The sequence below is a fragment of the Peromyscus maniculatus genome, chromosome 3 (assembly GCF_049852395.1).
Source record: "Peromyscus maniculatus bairdii isolate BWxNUB_F1_BW_parent chromosome 3, HU_Pman_BW_mat_3.1, whole genome shotgun sequence".
NCBI lineage: Eukaryota > Metazoa > Chordata > Mammalia > Rodentia > Cricetidae > Peromyscus > Peromyscus maniculatus.
This window is the reverse complement of record NC_134854.1, coordinates 147,291,581-147,309,050: the sequence shown is the minus strand read 5'-3', so window position 1 is coordinate 147,309,050 and position 17,470 is coordinate 147,291,581. Positions and strand designations below refer to the sequence as shown.

At 50.9% G+C, this 17,470-nt stretch overlaps 1 protein-coding gene across 18 annotated transcripts in view; it reads right to left on the bottom strand.

The window, feature by feature from the left end:
* Chd4 (chromodomain helicase DNA binding protein 4) overlaps positions 1–16,759 on the bottom strand; it is a 38,735-nt gene extending 21,976 nt beyond the window's left edge. For 6 of the 18 annotated variants that reach the window (XM_076567978.1, XM_076567979.1, XM_076567980.1 and 3 more), the window contains exons 1-22: positions 16,507–16,759; positions 15,487–15,665; positions 11,504–11,625; positions 11,102–11,317; positions 10,762–10,880; positions 10,401–10,642; positions 10,059–10,186; positions 9,719–9,854; positions 9,412–9,590; positions 8,967–9,206; positions 6,366–6,569; positions 6,043–6,248; positions 5,391–5,522; positions 5,217–5,313; positions 4,236–4,427; positions 3,373–3,573; positions 3,043–3,180; positions 2,669–2,790; positions 2,380–2,553; positions 1,915–2,056; positions 1,694–1,825; positions 1,470–1,587 (exon numbers count right to left, since the gene is read on the bottom strand). In XM_076567978.1, the coding sequence (XP_076424093.1) occupies positions 1,470–1,587; positions 1,694–1,825; positions 1,915–2,056; positions 2,380–2,553; positions 2,669–2,790; positions 3,043–3,180; positions 3,373–3,573; positions 4,236–4,427; positions 5,217–5,313; positions 5,391–5,522; positions 6,043–6,248; positions 6,366–6,569; positions 8,967–9,206; positions 9,412–9,590; positions 9,719–9,854; positions 10,059–10,186; positions 10,401–10,642; positions 10,762–10,880; positions 11,102–11,317; positions 11,504–11,625; positions 15,487–15,586 (3,340 nt within the window). In that variant the 5' untranslated portion in view covers positions 15,587–15,665; positions 16,507–16,759. The remainder of the gene's footprint in view (positions 1–1,469; positions 1,588–1,693; positions 1,826–1,914; positions 2,057–2,379; positions 2,554–2,668; positions 2,791–3,042; positions 3,181–3,372; positions 3,574–4,235; positions 4,428–5,216; positions 5,314–5,390; positions 5,523–6,042; positions 6,249–6,365; positions 6,570–8,966; positions 9,207–9,411; positions 9,591–9,718; positions 9,855–10,058; positions 10,187–10,400; positions 10,643–10,761; positions 10,881–11,101; positions 11,318–11,503; positions 11,626–15,486; positions 15,666–16,506) is intronic. The other 12 variants (XM_076567988.1, XM_076567989.1, XM_076567990.1 and 9 more) reach the window with 3 other exon arrangements.
* Between the last annotated feature and the right edge of the window lie 711 nt (positions 16,760–17,470).

Sequence of the window (17,470 nt, the reverse complement as noted above, 5' to 3'; positions counted from 1 at the left end):
GAAGAGAGATGGCGCAGCAGTGAAGAGCACTGGCTTTTCTTCCAAAGGACCTGGATTCATTCCCAGTATCCACACGGCAACTTACAACCAGCTGTAATTCCAGTTCCAGGGGATCCAATGCCTTCTTCTGGCCTCAGCAGGTACTATAAGCCTACGGTACATAGATACACATGCAGGCAAAATACCCACACACAAAATAAAATCATAAAAAACAAACCTGTGGGGCCAGTGAGATGACTCAGCAGGTAAAGATGCCTTGATAACCTGTGTTCAATCCCCAGGATTTCACATGGTAGATGGAGAGAACCAATTCCTGTAAGATTTCCTGTGGCCGGGTGGTGGTGGCACACACCTTTAATCCCAGCACTCAGGAGGCAGAGCCAGGCGGACTCTGTGAGTTCAAGACCAGCCTGGTCTACAGAGCAAGATCCAGGACAGGCACCAAAACTACATGGAGAAACCCCGTCTCGAAAAACCAAAACAAAAAATTTCCTGTGACTCCTACATCTGTGCCATGGTGCACAAGTGTGTAGACACAGTTGCAAGCACATGCACACTTTAAAAAGAATCAAGTGATCGTTCCAGAAACACAAGAAAATGGGGCCAGACAGAAGGCACAAGCATTTAATCCTAGCATTTAGTTAAAGACAGGTCCACCTCTAATTTGAGTCAGGCCTGGTCTACATAGTTCTAGACCAGCCAAGGATATGTAATGAGACCCTGTTGCTTTTACAAAAGACCTGAGTTCAATTCCCAGCACCCACATGGTAACTCACAACCCTCTGTAACTCCAGTACCTAGGCCCACACAGTAGACATACTTACATGAAGGCAAAACAGTCACACACAAAAAAAGTAATCTTTTTATTGTTGTTGTTGTTTTGGGGTTTTGAGAGAAAGGATCTCGCTACATAGCCCTGGCTGTCCTGGAACTCATTATGTAAACCAGCTGGCCTTGAATTCACAGAGATCTGCCTGTCTCTGTCCCCTGAGTACTAGGATTAAAGGTGTGCACACCATGCCCATCATATATATATATATATATATATATATATATATATATATATATATGAGATATATGTATATATATGAGAGAGAGAGAGAGAGAGAGAGAGAGAGAGAGAGAGAGGAAGAGATCTGGAACTCCCTCTGTAGACCAGGCTGGCCTTAGACTCACAGAGATCTACCTCCTGAGTGCTTAAAAGCATTAAATGAATAAAGGTATGTGCCACCACCACCTAGCAATAATATTTAATTTTTATTTAAAAAAAAAAGAAGCCGGGCAGTGGTGGCGCATGCCTTTAATCCCAGCACTAGGGAAGCAGAGGCAGGCGGATCTCTGTGAGTTCAAGGCCAGCCTGGGCTACCAAGTGAGTTCCAGGAAAGGCGCAAAGCTACACAGAGAAACCCTGTCTCGAAAAACCAAAAAGAAGAAAATGATTGCCTGGAAATATGCCACTCTTCTCTTACCATTGAAGCGGTCAATAGCCTCCTGTCGCATGTTCCCAGTGATCCCACCATCAATACGTTCATATTTATAACCTTCATGTTCTAAAAAATCCTCTAGCAAGTCCAACATCTTGGTCATCTGTAAAAAGGAACAGCTGAATTACAGAACTGTCAGGTGATAACTCTCTTCTCAGTCACTAGAGCTGTCCCACACTGTCTCCAAAGTTCTAGTTGGGCCCACATACCTGGGAAAAGATGAGAACCCGATGCCCTCCCTCCTTAAGGTTCTTAAGCATCTTCTGTAGCAGCAACAATTTCCCAGATGCTCTGATTAGGGCACTGCCATCATACATGCCATTAGGCATCTTAGGGGCTTCCTGGTGACAGAAGCAAAGGAAAATGTATTAAAGAAGCCCACAAGGAGGAGTGAACAACCCAGGGAGGACAAAGAGGTGGCACAACTTACCATTGCCGCCACAGGGAAGAGGTAAGGGTGGTTGCAGCACTTCTTAAGATCCATCACCACATTTAGCAGGGAAACCTGGTTGCCACCACCTCGAGCATTAAGTGCTTCAAAATTCCGTGTGAGAATATACTTGTAGTACTTCCTACATGAACAAGATGCAAGGACAGGTTGGACTCCAGTCTTTAAATGACTAATGATGCTGAGACCCAACAGCCTGAGATCATCTTTCCAACCTCCCTCACTGTGCAGCTAAGCTAACAAGCACTAGCCACATGGTCATTATGTTAGACACTGGAAGGTATAACTAAGAACTACAAACTCCAGCTCCCAGGTCTCAAGTTTCTCCAGACCCTGCCTGCTCCTGTCACCAGATGCCTAGGAGCTATATGGGAGAAACCCTTGGCAAAATGCACATGTCTAGCTGGATTACAAGACGGAATTTGTGCTTCTGCACCTCACACTCACTTCTGCATAGGGCTCAGCTCCACACGCACAATCAGCTCTGTCTTGGATGGCATATTCTTGAACACATCAGCTTTGAGCCGCCGCAACATATGAGGCCCGAGCATGTCATGTAGTTTTTTAATCTGGTCCTCTTTAGCAATGTCAGCAAACTCCTCCAAGAAGCCTTCCAAATTGCTTCAGGAAAAAAAGAAAGTCGTTGGAGAGGTAGAAACAAAGGAAGGAAATATAGGAGATGGGCAACAAGAAGAATTCAAGATAATCATGGACTGACTATGATAAACACACTTACTGGAATCTCTCAGGGGTGAGAAAGTTGAGCAGATGAAACAGTTCCTCCAGGTTGTTTTGTAATGGAGTCCCAGTTAGCAACAGCTTGTGCTGTAGTGAGTAACCATTCAAAACTCGGAAGAACTGGAGAAGAGAGATGAAATTCAAAAAATCAGGGCACCAATGTATCTCTACAGAATCCCAAGCTGTTTCACTGTCCAGTGAAATTAAGTCTCTTATGGCTGTTATCATTCTTAAAGGCCTGGCCACAGAACTGCTACCACAGGTAAGGAAGGAAACAGACCATTTTCCTTTCTTCTCTCCTTAGGTTTCTTTTCAAAGAGATGAGCTCCCAAAAGACTAAAACTGGAGACTATCACCTCTCTTCCTTCTCACCTTAGATTGATTGTTCTTCAGACGATGAGCTTCATCCACAATAAGGCAGGCCCAATCAATAGAACCTAAGATGGCCATATCAATGGTGATCAATTCATAGGATGTCAGCAGAACATGAAATTTCACAGATGCTTCTTTCTGCATAAAGATGAGTTGATTATTCATTACTGGTCCACTCCTCCAATATCAGCACAGCCAGGGACAGGTGGGCTTTACCTGCTCCCAGAGTTACCCTTCTGCCTTACCCAGAGACCAGGTGAGGCAGCAAACTAAGCCCAAAGCAGTGACTCCCTCTCCAACAGTATCCTCTTCCTCCCCGCACTGAGATACCTTCATTCGGGAGGCCTTCTTGCCACCACGAATGGCATTGTCTTCAAAGGAGAACTCATTCTCCCTGATGATAGCACGGCTGTCCTTGTCACCCACATAGGTTACCACGTACATATCGGGAGCCCACATCTCAAACTCTCGCTCCCAGTTGATGATGGTAGAAAGCGGAGCACTTACTAAGAAGGGGCCTTTGGAATGACCCTAGGAGGAAGAAAGCAGGCAGGGTCAGGGCTAAGAGCCCATCATCCTGCACCCCAGACTCCACCTCCCTCCGACCCTCAGTGAAGCTGAGGTCTGACACTGCACCCCTGCCCCGCCATCCTTCTCCTTTACGAAAGCTGTCTGACCCTCTCTTTTCCAAAAATTAACAGCCCACCTTGACAATGCCAAACTCATCCACCAAGACTTTCCCTACCACTAAGTCCACCCACAAGTCTGTTGACCTCAAAACACGTGCACTCCATCTCCCCCACTAAGTCTACCATGGCTCCATTCCCATAAGAGTCCCACTGTAGGGTCTCTCACTGGCTAAGAGCACAGGCTACTCTTGCAGAGGACCCCCGTTCAGATCCCAGGACCCAGATGATGGCTCAGTGTGTCACTCCAGTCTCAGGAGATCGGACCCCCTCTTCTAGCCTCCACAAGCACGGAACACAGGTGGTGCACAGACGTACTTACAGGAAAAACACCCACACAAATACAATTTTAAGGAAAACAATTTCCACTGCCAGACCTATGTCTTCTTGTCCCTCAGTAGTGTTCAGAGTGAACGTCCTTCTTCCCTTCCTCCCTCTCCTCCAAGTACAAGAAAAGAATACAATCACAAAACACCCACACAAACACTAACATCTCTCCATTCTTACCTCCTTGTAGAGGGAATAGAGAAAGACTGCGGTCTGCACAGTTTTCCCAAGGCCCATCTCATCAGCCAAGATGGTGTCAGTACCCTGAGCCCAGGAGAAGCGCAGCCAGTTTAAGCCTTCCATTTGGTAGGGGTGCAGAGTGCCACCTGTGGCATCCAGGTACTCTGGCTGTCGCTCATACTTCACTGTTGGCTAAAGGATAAGAGAGAAGACAAGAGCTGGTAAAGACTTGAGGAAGACAATAGCTACTTCCCCCTTCACATGGCCTCACTAGATTTTTCCCCCCGGAAGCTAAAAGAAAAACAACAACAAAACCCGTAAGGAAGCCAGGCACGGTAGCAGCTGCCTATTATGCTCCTACTTCAGGAGCTCAACATGAAAACTAAGGGCTGGATGATGGCTCGGTGGTTGAGAGCACGGACTGCTCTACCAGAGGACCTGGGTTCAGTTCTCAGCACCCACATGGGAGCTAACAGTCCAAGGTCTGACACCCTCATAGAGACATACATGCAGGCAAAACACCAATGTTATTCAAACAATAAACAGAGCACTAAAAAAATATGAAAATTAAAGATTCACTAACAATACACTAATTCCACTAGATCTGCGAGGGAGCTAGGTGTGATGGTGGTGCACACCTGCAATCAAAGCACTTGGGAGGTGTGGAGACATGAAGATCAGGAGTTCTAGGCCAGCCTCAGCTACAAGAGACTCTGCCTTTCTCAAATAAATAAATAAGCCCTTGTGTATAAGACCACTCCCTAGATAATACTTTGTCATCATATACAATCTCTTCTGTGGGTTTTTCCTGATGGAGAAGAAAGAAGGAAATCGCAGTGTTTTCGGATTTACAGACCTGTGCAGAAGGAGCATTTACAGTACAGCCATCTGCAGGCTGACTTGGAGCTGCACCATGAGGCTGCAGCAGGCAGACATAGTGCCCACCCAACAAATGATGCCCTTCCACTTCCACCAACTCACGTCAACAGTTGGGGTCTCCGGAGGCCTCTCCAGTTTCCGAAGCTTCACCTTCTTGAGCTTCTTGCCAGGTCGTCCTTCCTCACCCCTCATTAACTCCCTAGGAATGAAAACTCCACAATGCCAAGGGGTCCTCCTCTCAAGAGAGCACCTCAGCTCTTTCCTCCCATTGCCTACCTGTGATTCCAGTAGCTCTGCTTGAACAGGTCGTAGTCCTGAATCTCCACATCCTCACTCTCCCAAGATGCCTGATCATAGGGTAAGTCTCGCCACTTGATTAAGTAGTGAACATGGCCCTTCTTGTCCACACTGCAAGGTCAATAAAGAAAAACTCCTCAGAGCCAGAAGGCAACTTTCCTCACCTCCTCAATCAGCCTTGCTCTTAAAAACTGACAAAACCGGCCGGGCATGGTGGCGCACGCCTTTAATCCCAGCACTCGGGAGGCAGGAGTAGGCGGATCTCTGTGAGTTCAAGGCCAGCCTGGGCTACAGAGTGAGTTCCAGGACAGGCTCCAAAGCAACACAGAGAAACCCTGTCTCAAAAAACAAAAAAATTAAAAAAAAAAAAAACAAAAAAACAAAAAACACCAACAAAACCATTCTAAATCTACCAGACTCCACGTGTATTCAGAGCCTCAATAGTATCTGTCTTTGGATCACTAATCTCTCTCTACTTTACACTCTCCTACGGGCCAAATTCCAGGACTCCGTCACTGAATTAGAGAAGACTATCTCCTGAGCACAGTAAGTCAATGGCAATGCCCACTCTCTTAGGCCCTTTAGTAAGAGCCTCCATGGGTACACTACGTCCAGGGTGCCAAACAGGTACCTGTGGTTGAGGATTCGATGGATCATCATCCACTCCGGTTTTATTCCATAGCGATAGAAGCGCTCTTCCATCTCTGCAAACTTAGGGTCCTTGTTCTTTCGCTTTCGGCTCTTCTCTTCATCCCCACCGAAGTCCCCAGAAGGTGGCTCGTCCATATCATTCTTCCGCTGATAGTTTCGGAACATCACCTGACAGTGCAGCTCCAACTGGGAGCGGAGAGAGAGAGAGTAAACCACCCTGGAGCTCCTCTGGCCCCTACTCACACGGCTCTTTTCTCACGACCTCTGCAGGGTCGCCCCACATACAGCCTGTGCCAGGCTTACCTGCAGTTCTGATACCCAGGAGCAGTGCCAGTAAGACATGCCTTGCCATTTTACAAAGAACTGTCTCTCCGGCCGCCCCTCCAAGGGTTTCGGAGAGGGAGTATTAGGGTCAGCATCTGGAGGCCGAGGCACTGGGGTGGGAGATGGTGGCTGGCCCCACTTCCAAATTAGGATCTTCTGCACTTTGCCCTTAAGAGCTGGACACTGAAAAAGAGACCACTTTCTCTCAGTTAAAAAGCACAGGGAGATGTATGAAATTCCCCAAGAATGAATAAGCAGTAATGTTTATGGGTAACAGCACTTGCTGCACAGGATGAGAACATGAATAAAATGGCTAGCATTTGTAGAGATGAGACTTGCTGGTCTTCCAGAGCAACCAGATTTGATTCTCAACATTCACATTGTGGCTAACAACCATTTGTAACTCCAGTAACAGGAGACACGACACCTTCTCTCACTGAATATACATAGTATACATACATACATACAGCAAAACACCCATCATAAAACAAATCCCCAGCACCCACATAGAAAGCCACACAGTCACACACACCTGTAACCCCAGTGCCATGGGAGCAGACCCAAGGATCACGGGAGCTTGCTAGCTGCCAGCCTAGCTCCAGGTTTAGTAAGATTTATTTAGTAAGATTCTTTTCAAAGTAATAAGATGGAGTAATAGAGTAGAACACTGCTGCTCTTCTGGCCTTAGGCACAGAGGCCTGGACCCCTGCACACACATGTGCATACACAAGACAGACAAACACACACACACACACACACACACACACACACACACACACACACACACACACACACACATTTTCTTTTCAGATATAAGGCTCACTGTAGAGCCCTAGCTGGCCTGGAATTCAATATATAGACCAGACCGACCTTAAACTTACAGAGGTCTTACTGCCTCTGCCTCTGCTAGATAATTAATGTACCATCATGGCCAGGAAGTAAAATTAACAGAGAACCTGGTGACCTAAGTCTTTGACACCAGCAGCTGGGAGGCAGAGGTAGGTAGATCTGTTAATTAGAGACCACCCTATCTGTTTTACACAGTGGATTATTTCAGGCCAGCCAGGGCTAAAAGTGGAACCCTATCAAAAAGAATTTTAAATAATTAAAAACAAATTAGTAGACAAGCCCACAACTTTAATCTTGTCAATGAGTCATTAAGACTTCATTTCAAATAAAACCTAACTCCATGACCCTCCCTAGGTAAAGAACACTAGAATTTTCTCTCCCTTTCTGGACATCATCAGAGCTTTAAAAAAAAAAAAAAAAAGCCAAGGAGCTATACTTTAAACAATAACCCAAAATAGCTAGGCATAGAAAATTCACAGAACTAGGGCCAAGCAATTCTCCATCCTAAGCAATTTAAAGGCAATAAGTAAATGGGCTCTCGAACAGTCTTAAGTTACCAAGAATTGAGGCAAGACATCCAGACTAAATGAAGTTGGCTGGGCACAGTAACCTGAGCTTTGCTCCTAATACTCAGGAAGAGGAGGTAGGACAGCATGAGTTCAAGGCCAGCTTGGGCTATATAATGAGCTCCTTGTCTCAAAAATAAAAGTTTATTGCAGAGCTTGTGTACAAGAGCTAAGCTAGGGACCAACCCAGGTGTTCACCAACAGAGAACAAAGAAAATGTGGTATATTATACAGGCAAAGTAAGTCAGTCTTAGAAAGTCTAGTTTTCTCCAATATTTGAGTCCTAAATTTACAGATACATAAAATCATGTATGTACAGAGGACATACAAGTAGATACAATACTATTAAAGAGGAACAAAGAACTGATGGGAAGGGGAAGGGGAAGAGACCTCAGTGCAGCAGGCAGGCAGGAGGCAGAGGCAAGTAGATCTCTGAGTTCAAGGCCAGCCTGGTCTACATAGTAAGTTCCAGGACAGGCAAGACATATATAAAAAAAAAAAAAAAAAAAACAGGGTCTTGAAAGAGTATCAAGTGCTCTTTCTTAATCATTGATCCATCTCTCCAGCTCCCAAAATTAAAGTTTTTAAAGACAAGACCATGTGTAGGAATCACACCTGTAATCCTAGCACTCAGGAGATACCATGAATTGAAGGTCAGCCTGAGTTATACATATAGTAAGTTCAAGGCCAGCCTGGACTATGTAATGAGACATCACTTCAAAACACCAAAGAGAGAGAGAGAGAGAGAGAGAGAGAGAGAGAGAGAGAGAGAGAGAGAAAGGAAGGAAGGAAGGAAGGAAGGAAGGAAGGAAGGAAGGAAGGAAGGAAGGAAGGAAGGAAGGAAGGAAGAAAGAAAGAAAGAAAGAAAGAAAGAAAGAAAGAAAGAAAGAAAGAAAGAAAGAAAGAAAGAAAGAAGAAAGAAAGAGGAATGACTGAACTAGAACAGGACTGCCAGGACACTACCTCCTCTATTCAGTTAATTCTATGTTTACACAGGAGATGGTGTCCCAAGACTAATTGAGAAAAAAAAGAAATTCCTGTCTCAGCTAGACAATGTGTAGGTCTCCTGTGACCCTTCCCCAGCCTCACAATGCCTACACGAGAGCAAACCCTGTGCTATTATGAGATACTGCGCCCATCTCCCACCCTCACTCAAGTCACTTACAGTACAACGGGGACAGAGCCATTCGCCATTTGGGATCTCTGGCAGCGGGGGGTTCAGGCAGTGGATATGGTATGAAGAAGGGCAGGTGTCACAGCATAGCAGCTCCCCGCCATCTTTGCAGACTCGACAGAACTCCATATGGTGGTCATCTTCCTCTTCTGGGTCACCCCCAACCTCTTCAAGAATCTCCTCACCCTCAGAATTGTCTTCTTTAGCCTCCCACTGGATGCCCTCCTTCTCCTGAAATAAAGAACCGGAGATCAGATTATTACCACCCACCCCCACCCCAAGCCAGAACCTACTGCCATGGTGCCTTTAGATGTTTCTCAAAGCTGACAGCCAAGGACATTGCCATTTCTATTTCCACCCAGGCCCAAAGAAACTCATCACCCCACCCTTGCCCTTAGGGGTACCTTCCCAGGGGTGCCAGTAGCCAGGTACTCACACAGTGTGGGCAGCTCCACTTGCCCTCGGGGGCCTTCTCCATGTCTGGGTCCAGGCACACCATATGGTAGGCTCGGGGGCAGGTGTCACACAGGATGATCTCACCGCCTTGCTGGCACACCTCACAATAGTCCTGGTGGTCTGTCTCATAACCATCCACAGCAGTCACCTCCTCCTCGCCTGGGCAAGGAAGAGGGAAAGCCCAATTATTAGAACAAAACCTCCTCCCCCACCCTTATCTCCTAAGGGAGATTCTCCCTGGCCATTCCCACCTTGTCCCATCCCCTAAGTACAGAAAAGAAACACACCTTTCTTTTTCTTTTTAGTGGTCCGGAGTTTCTTGCGGCTCCGACTACTGCGGCTGGTAGAACCATCCGAAACAGAGTAGCTATTGATGCTGGCATCATCGAAGTCAGATTCTACATCTAAGTCATCATCCTCACTCTGAAAAAAATGAGAAAAGAACAAGGTTAAAAGCCCAGGCCAAGGAAAGAATGGTAAAGAACCCCAGCAAGAATTGCACAGAGGAAGCCTGGTCACACCAGCCTGAGTAATAATACCCCACATTCTTATGTACCTGACAGAAAGCAACATCCTTCTCCACCACACAGCTCCCTCTCCCCCCAGTGGGATGAACCAGGCTCTCACCGAGGATCTCTTACGCTTGGAGCCGAAACCTCCCAGCTTGATTTTCAGAGGAGCTACTTTCTTGGGTTTAGGCTTCTTGGCATCAGGCACTCGAGGGCTGCCTTTGGGCTTCCTCCGAGCATTGGGACCTAAAGTCAGGATACAGCCAAATGTCCATCACAAGGCCAGTGATGGGAGAACGAAGTCTTTCTTCACCTAAGCTTGCTCAACTCTGCCTTGCCTTCTGAATCTGAGGCTCACCCCTGCCCCCCTCCTGCCACCTCCCTTGGGGTGATCCAGCATGCCTATGCTGTCTTTAGACTTCCCAAGCCCACCCTGGACTCTTCATTCAACTCCATTCACCTTTGCCCTCCTTGGTCTTGGCCTTGCGGATAGGCACCTCCACAGGGGGAGGGGGCGGTGCGACTTCAGTAGCTGTCACCATGCTCTCCACCACAGCCACAGCCGCTGCAGCTGCAGCCGCCACCGAAGCTCCAGAGCTGCCCTTGAAGGGGTTGTTGGTACTGAATTCCCTCCACTTTGCACCCAAGACCATCATCATCTTGGAGACAGCAATCTTGGGGTTTTTAGCAGCAATTAGGGGTCTGGTAGAGAAAAGGACAAGAATAAGAAAGATGGCCACGTATAAAAGAGAAAAGGAAACAAGAAGAAATTCTAGAAGGAGTCTCCTCCCTTTCCACTCCCCAAGATCCTCCTGATTTACCGGACAAACTGGCTGAAAGCCTTGTAGTTGGTGAGGGTACGGTAATCTTCCTCTGAGAACACATGGTCAATGTCTTCCATGCCCCAGTCTTCCAAAAGCTGGGCAGATGATTTCGGTTCCTGCAGAGAGAACACAGTCAAGAAGAATCTGCCTCCTCCTGCCCACACTTGCTAAGAGAGTGCAAGCTGAAACTATGGCTTGCAAGTGCTGGGTACAGGAGAACTAGAGGAAGTACTCGAAACTCTACGGAGAGATAGATGGTGTTCTAGAGGGCAGGAATGTATCTGAGAACCAGGGGCAGGCTCTAGCAAGAAAGGGGACAAGACAGAGGTCTAGGCACCTTGGAGTCATCGTCATCCTCCTCCTCCTCTTCCTCCTCCTTCCGCTTGGACTTGCTCTTCTTCTCTTTCTTAGGTCCGAGCTTCTTCTTCTTCTTCTTGCCAGGAGTATAGTCGCTACCTTCGCTGTCTGACCGCAGAGCGACCTCTTCCTCCTCCTCCACAAACTCGGGCCCCTCCCCAGAGCTGTCCCCCAGCTGCCGGCACAAGAGTAAACGCTGGAGCAGGGAAGGGGAGAGGGAGACGACACACATGCTACACACATGCTGACCTCAGGACAGTCCTGAGCCCATCCCAGGACCTGACCCCCGGCTCCAGAAGGAAAAATACCCTCAGGCCCACAACCATTCTTGGAGCACCTCCTTCTTCCTCTCACTCCCCAGAACATTCAGTCACCCACTCACCTCCTTTTTTTGGCGCTTGCTCTTAGGGATTTTAGGGTCTCGAGGTTTCTTAGGCTTTTTTTTCTTCTTGAGCTTTGGAGTCTCCGCTTCTGATAAATCCTCCTCTGGGTCTTCTTCATTGTCTACACACATTTGGCAAAGGTGAGGACCTAATCCAGAGGGTTAGACTGTCTCTCCCACCTCTCGTCCCAGATTCCCCCCAAGAGAAAGAACTGTTACAGTAAGCACACAGAAGGGAGCGGATGCCCAGGACACAGACAAAGAGAACTATAGACCCCCGACACAGGCCTGCCAGGCTAGAGCAGGCCCACCTCGGGCAGCTGTCCAGGCCCTAGCTCTCTCCTCATCACTCCAGCCACCTTCTGTGTTCACCACACTGCTCAATGGAGCTGCCTGGAACTCAGCAAGCAAGGGAACTGGATCCAGGTCTCCCTCAAGTGGCCACACAGCCCATAGGACAGGGGTGAGGGAAGCATAACCAGAAGGCACTTAACACAAACTCCATCCTCACCCCACCACCCCAGATCAAATACCAGGTTCAGGGTCTAAGAAATCACACCCGTATCAAAGCCCTTCGGGATTATCACTGTTCAAAACCACCAGAGTTTCCAGTTCAACTTCACACCCATTCCCAGTCTCCTTTCTCCATCTCCAGTCCTACTGTTTCTTCCCAGCTTTCTCCTGGGTCAGGCGACTCCTCTCCCTAGGGGCCCGGAATCAGCCCAGCTGTCACCATCTCCCCTTCCCAACCCCCCTCCCATCTGGCTCCACCTCCTTCCCTGGCTAGAAGAACACACAAAGCCTGGGTAACACTGGAGATCCTGGGCAAGGATAGGTAGAAAGGGGCACAGAGGGAGAAGGCTGCCAGGGAGCTTTCTTTGTACCAGACATGTACACCAGCTCCCAGTTCCCTCCTCCCCCTTCTCGCTCTCTTCCCAAGCCACCCCCGCCCAAGAAGGGGGGAGTAGGAAAGGGAGGAGAGAGAAGGGAGTGCCTCACCCACTGAAGAGAAGGAAAATGGCTCCTGACCGCAGAAGCCAGCCCAGGGCACCCAGTGCCAACATAGGACAGACAGGAAGTGGCGGGCTGGGGGTGGAGCCGACAGAAGTACACAGAGCAAAGAGTACCCTCAAAGAAAACTTCCCAAATGACTACCTGGCCCCAGGTCCACAGCTAATGATCTCTATACCTACTCAAGGATGACACGGTTTGTAAGAGGTCACCCTGATGTGCCAGGCAAGCAAACCAAGACAGCATGAAGAGTGACACTATTTGAAAGACTGCATTACTCACTCAATCATAATTTTCTAAGACATTACAACTACGATTTAACAAGGGCTCAGTGGAGGTTATCAACCCTATGACCTTCTTCCCATGAAGGTCTCCAAAAGCTTTAGCTTGAGGATTGGAGCCCACAACCAGTCTGGAAGCTCAGCTCCCTCATCATCCAACAAGAATATTATCCAACATATAGAAGTCATGCCGAGACTCCACAAAAGGAGCAAGACCAAGAGAACAGTGGCAAACAACATGTTCTCTTCAATTCCACACACACTCTTAGCTCTTGAGCCCCAGAAGCAGCCCTAGAATGAATAACTCTAGTTCTGCCCTTCTGAAGTTAGACAGATCCTAAGGCGGTACACAAAGCACCACAGGCCTCCCATTTTCACACTTCCCAGGATCAAGTCAGAGGTTAGGAGGCCCCTCTCATCCCCAAACAACCATTTTCTTAAGGGCTTCGCCCCCATAACCCCTAGACCACCCCTTAATCAGCTACATGTCCCTTCTTCATCTCTGCCTATAGAGCAGAGATAAAGACAAGTCCATGGAGGCAGAGAAGATATCACATACAACCCTTAAACTCCTCGGGCAAATCACATGCTGAATGGCAAGCAACCACTGCATGAGATAGAGGGAGATTTGGGAAAGGGGCAGATTGGGTGTGTCCGCGGAAAAACTGGGTCATGCTACATATTGGGGCAGAGTTCACACTGAGCCTGAATAGCTCACACTCAACTCGGGAGGGAAGCCCTAGACCAGCGGGCTACCAGAAGGCTAAGATGAGGCCAAAACTGGGGGACAGCACTGCTCATCCTGCCCTCACAAAGAGTGTGAAGGAAAAGTAAGCCTTCCTCCTTCCCACCACCACCCCATCAAGGCACAGAAACCTGCAGCCTTACACCTAGATGATGAGATGCAAATCTAAGTCCCTCACTCCTGTGGCCAAAGATATCAAGAATATCAGTTCTCTTAAATGGTCTCGGACTGAAGTGAAAAATTCTAGGTTAGAAAATGTCAAATTTGCTGGGCAGTGGTGGCACACACCTTTAATCCCAATGAAGCAGAAGCAGGCTAATCTCTGTGAGTTGGAGGCCAGTGTGATCTACAGAATGAATTCCAGGACAGCCAAGGCCAAGGATACACAGAGAAACCTTGTCTCGAAAAACCAAAAAAAAAAAAAAAAAAAGCCAGGTGGTGTCACACACCTTTAATCCCAGCACTTGGGAGGCAGAGGTAGGCGGATCTCTGTGAGTTCGAGGCCAGCCTGGTCTACAGAGGGAGATACAGGCACCAAAATCACACAGAGAAACCTGTCTCAAAAAGCAGGGGGGGGGAGGGGCAAATTTGAAAAGCATTTATTCTGGATACCTCAAAATTGAGTTGGATCTAAGGAAAAGGCAGAAGTGAAAACTATGTCATAAAAAACAAATACAGGCCAGGCCGTGGTGGTGGTGGTGGTGGTGGTGGTGGTGGTGGTGGTGGTGGTGGTGGTGGTGGTGAATGCCTTTAAGCCCAGCACTAGGGAGGCGGAGGCAGAGGCAGAAGGATCTCTGTGAGTTCGAGGCCAGCCTACTCTACAAAACAGACACCAGGCTCAGTTACACAGAGAAAACCTGTCTCGAAAAAAATAGAAAAACAAAAACAACAACAACCAAAAAGCCCCGGGACCACCAGGCTCCAGAAGGGGGTGGGGTGGGGGCATAAAGAACTGGTGCTGGTGGGGAGGGGCTGGCTTTTATTCATTTAAATTTTAATTTTTTAAGTGAACGAGAGTCAAATAAACCAACAGGTGTATTAAGAAGGGGCTCTGAATAAGGAGACAAGAGAAGATATCCACTAATAAGCGTGACATCAACCGTCACCTGAGGACAAGCACTCAGGCAGGCTGGTTATAACTCTACGGGTTTAGCCAGTCAAGGCAGCCACCCCAAAACACTCCGAGTGCAAACCCTAACACACCCACACAAACACCTCACACCACCAACCCAGACCCCGAACTCCCTCAGAGTGACCCAAGCCTCTAGGAAAGAAGCCAGGATTAGGTCCACCCCAGGGGAGAAGTCCCTTCCCTCCCCTCTGCCTCTCCTTACTAGGCTACTGCCCCTCCCCTAATCCCCCAATCCCTTCCCCACTCAAAAAATTCCAATAATCTGCCTAACTCAAAAGTTCTCTAGACCCGGTAAGGAGCGATTCAAACTTCACACTCGTCAACAGCGCAGAAAACCGGTAACTGATCACAAGCTAAAAATAATCGGACAGAGAGCAACCAACACACCCGCTTTCTTTTCGGTGAGACCCCAGACGCCCGGCCGGGCTCCTACAACAGAGATCTCACCTCACCCCACCATGTCCCCGCCACCTGCCCTCCTAAGAACCTGCTCCAGGTAATGCCTGCTAACCCAGAGAGCTCCCTCAACTGGGAACTGCGGAGTATTCCAGACAGCCCTGCGTACAGCCGGCTTACATCTGGGTCCGCGGTGCCCAAGAGGCACATGGCTTCCACCTCCCCCCCGCCCCCGCACTCCCCCCCCCCGCCCCCCACAACACACTAGAGCTCCGCAGAAGAGAACCACTCCCTTCGGATGCCCTCCGCCCTGGGCTCCCTGCACAGGAGGAGACAAGCGGCGCACACAGCCTCGCACAAGTCTCCAGGAAAGCTCCGACACCTCCTTCCTGCCCTGGGCCCTCTGGGAAGCTCTTACCTGGATGGGGTGGGGGCAGGCTGTTGTTCAGAAGTGCATCCATGTCCTCCTCCTCACTGCCCGCCGAGCAGGGGGACGGGGAGCCCAGGCCCGACGCCATCCCCTTCCGCTCCCCGGCCAGGGAATTGGCCCAGCTGCTCCTGCCTGCGGCCTGGGGCCCTCGACACTGGCCCGAGTCACTGTGCGGGGGAGGGGGGGGGAGAACAGTGAGTGACGCGCCGTCCCCCTCCCCCACCCGCTCTTTCCGCCCCCCCCCCCCCCCCCGCCCTGCCACCCTCGCCGAGCACCCGAACCACTCAGGCTGAACTTAGTTCCACACTCCTCGGGGACAGCCCGTGAGCCGGCTCCCCGGCAGAAGCCCCCCCGAGAAGCGATGCCCCCCCACCCCACCTCACCCCCCGCCCGCCCCCGAGGTCAGGCTGGTGCATGGTGGGGAGGGGACAGGCTGGGCTAGCCTGAGCCCGGAGTGGCCGGGGAGGGGGGGGACCCGAGTGGCGAGGCGCAGAGGGGGCCGGGGGAGGCGGCCGCTGCCCGGGGACACAAGGTCACTTGGGCGTGGGGGGGGCGCCTCTCGGCGCCCGGGGAGGGGCCAGTCCCCAGACCGCAGGGCAGCTCTCCCGGGGCTGTCCTCCGGGACAACTCAGGTTCTCTTCCGGAGCGGCGGGGCGCAGGGGGCGTGGAGGCCCGGGCGCTCCGGGGTCCCCCCCGAGCCGGGACGCCGCCGCCGGCGGGAAGCGAGCTCCCACCGGGAAGGGGGCCGGGCCACGTGTCCCGGGGGGCCGGCGAGCCCGGGGCGGGGGGCGGGCGCCCGGCCTGCTGGGAGGCCGGGCCCGGGAGCGGGGCGCGGGGAGCGCGGCTCCCTCAGGCCAGGCCGCCGCCCGCGGGCAGCCCGCACGCCTCAGGGCCGGGGAGAGGGTCCGGGCCGGGGGCCGCCCGCGGAAGGGACAGGTGAAGGGGTGACCCCCGGCACGGCGTCGGGCCGGGACGGGCGCCTCGCCCGGAGCCTCGCGCCCTCCTCACCCTAGAGCCGCCTCAGGTCGCGCCGGGTCCCGCCGGTGTCACTCCCGCTCCGGCTCCTCCTCGCCGCGGCCGAAGGGGGGAAAATGGCTCCGGCTCCGGCGGCGCCTCTTAAAGGGCCCGAAACACCGGCCGGGAAATCCCACCGCACAGGCCCCGCCCCCCCACGGACAGCCCATAATAACCTCAACCAACTCCAACTCCCCCCCCCCTCCACTACCGCCACCCTCCTCCCTAGGTCTCCCGGGCAACCCCCGCCCCCTCGTCGCTCAGGCAACCATTGGCCACGCCCCCGTCGAGCGCGCGCGCGCGTCACCCGGGCAACCGCCCACCTCCCGGCCATCCCATAATACACACGGACACCCCACATACACACACACACACCCCGCCCCCAACACTCCATGCATATATATGCCCGGGGGCTACTGACATGTAGCGCAGACCTTTTACAAACTCAACCTGCTCCCCACCTCAGATATCCCATAATAAGCACTCTTTGCCAACTTCTTCACTCTTGGCCCTACTGCTAACATCCCATAATAACTCGTTCCCCCTCCCTCCCCCCCCTTGGCCATCCCATAATAAGCACCCCTCCCAGCACTCCAGCCTCATATCCCATAATACTCAACCCCATCCCCCACTACCATCCCATAATAACCACCCTTCATCCACCCCCAGTTTGATATCCCATGATTGTCAGAAACTCACCCACCCCACACTCCAGCAACGGACACTCGGCCTCCTCCCCCGCACAGCCCGTAACACTCAGTCCCCCACTTTCCATACTGATCGCCCATCCTGGCCGACCCCCTGGGCTGCCCTCAGCCCCTGGTCCCCCACTTTCCATACTGACCGCCCACCCTGGCCGACCCCCTGAGCTGCCCTCAGCCCCTGGTCCCCCACTTTCCATACTGACCGCCCATCCTGGCCGACCCCCTGGGCTGCCCTCAGCCCCTGGTCCCCCACT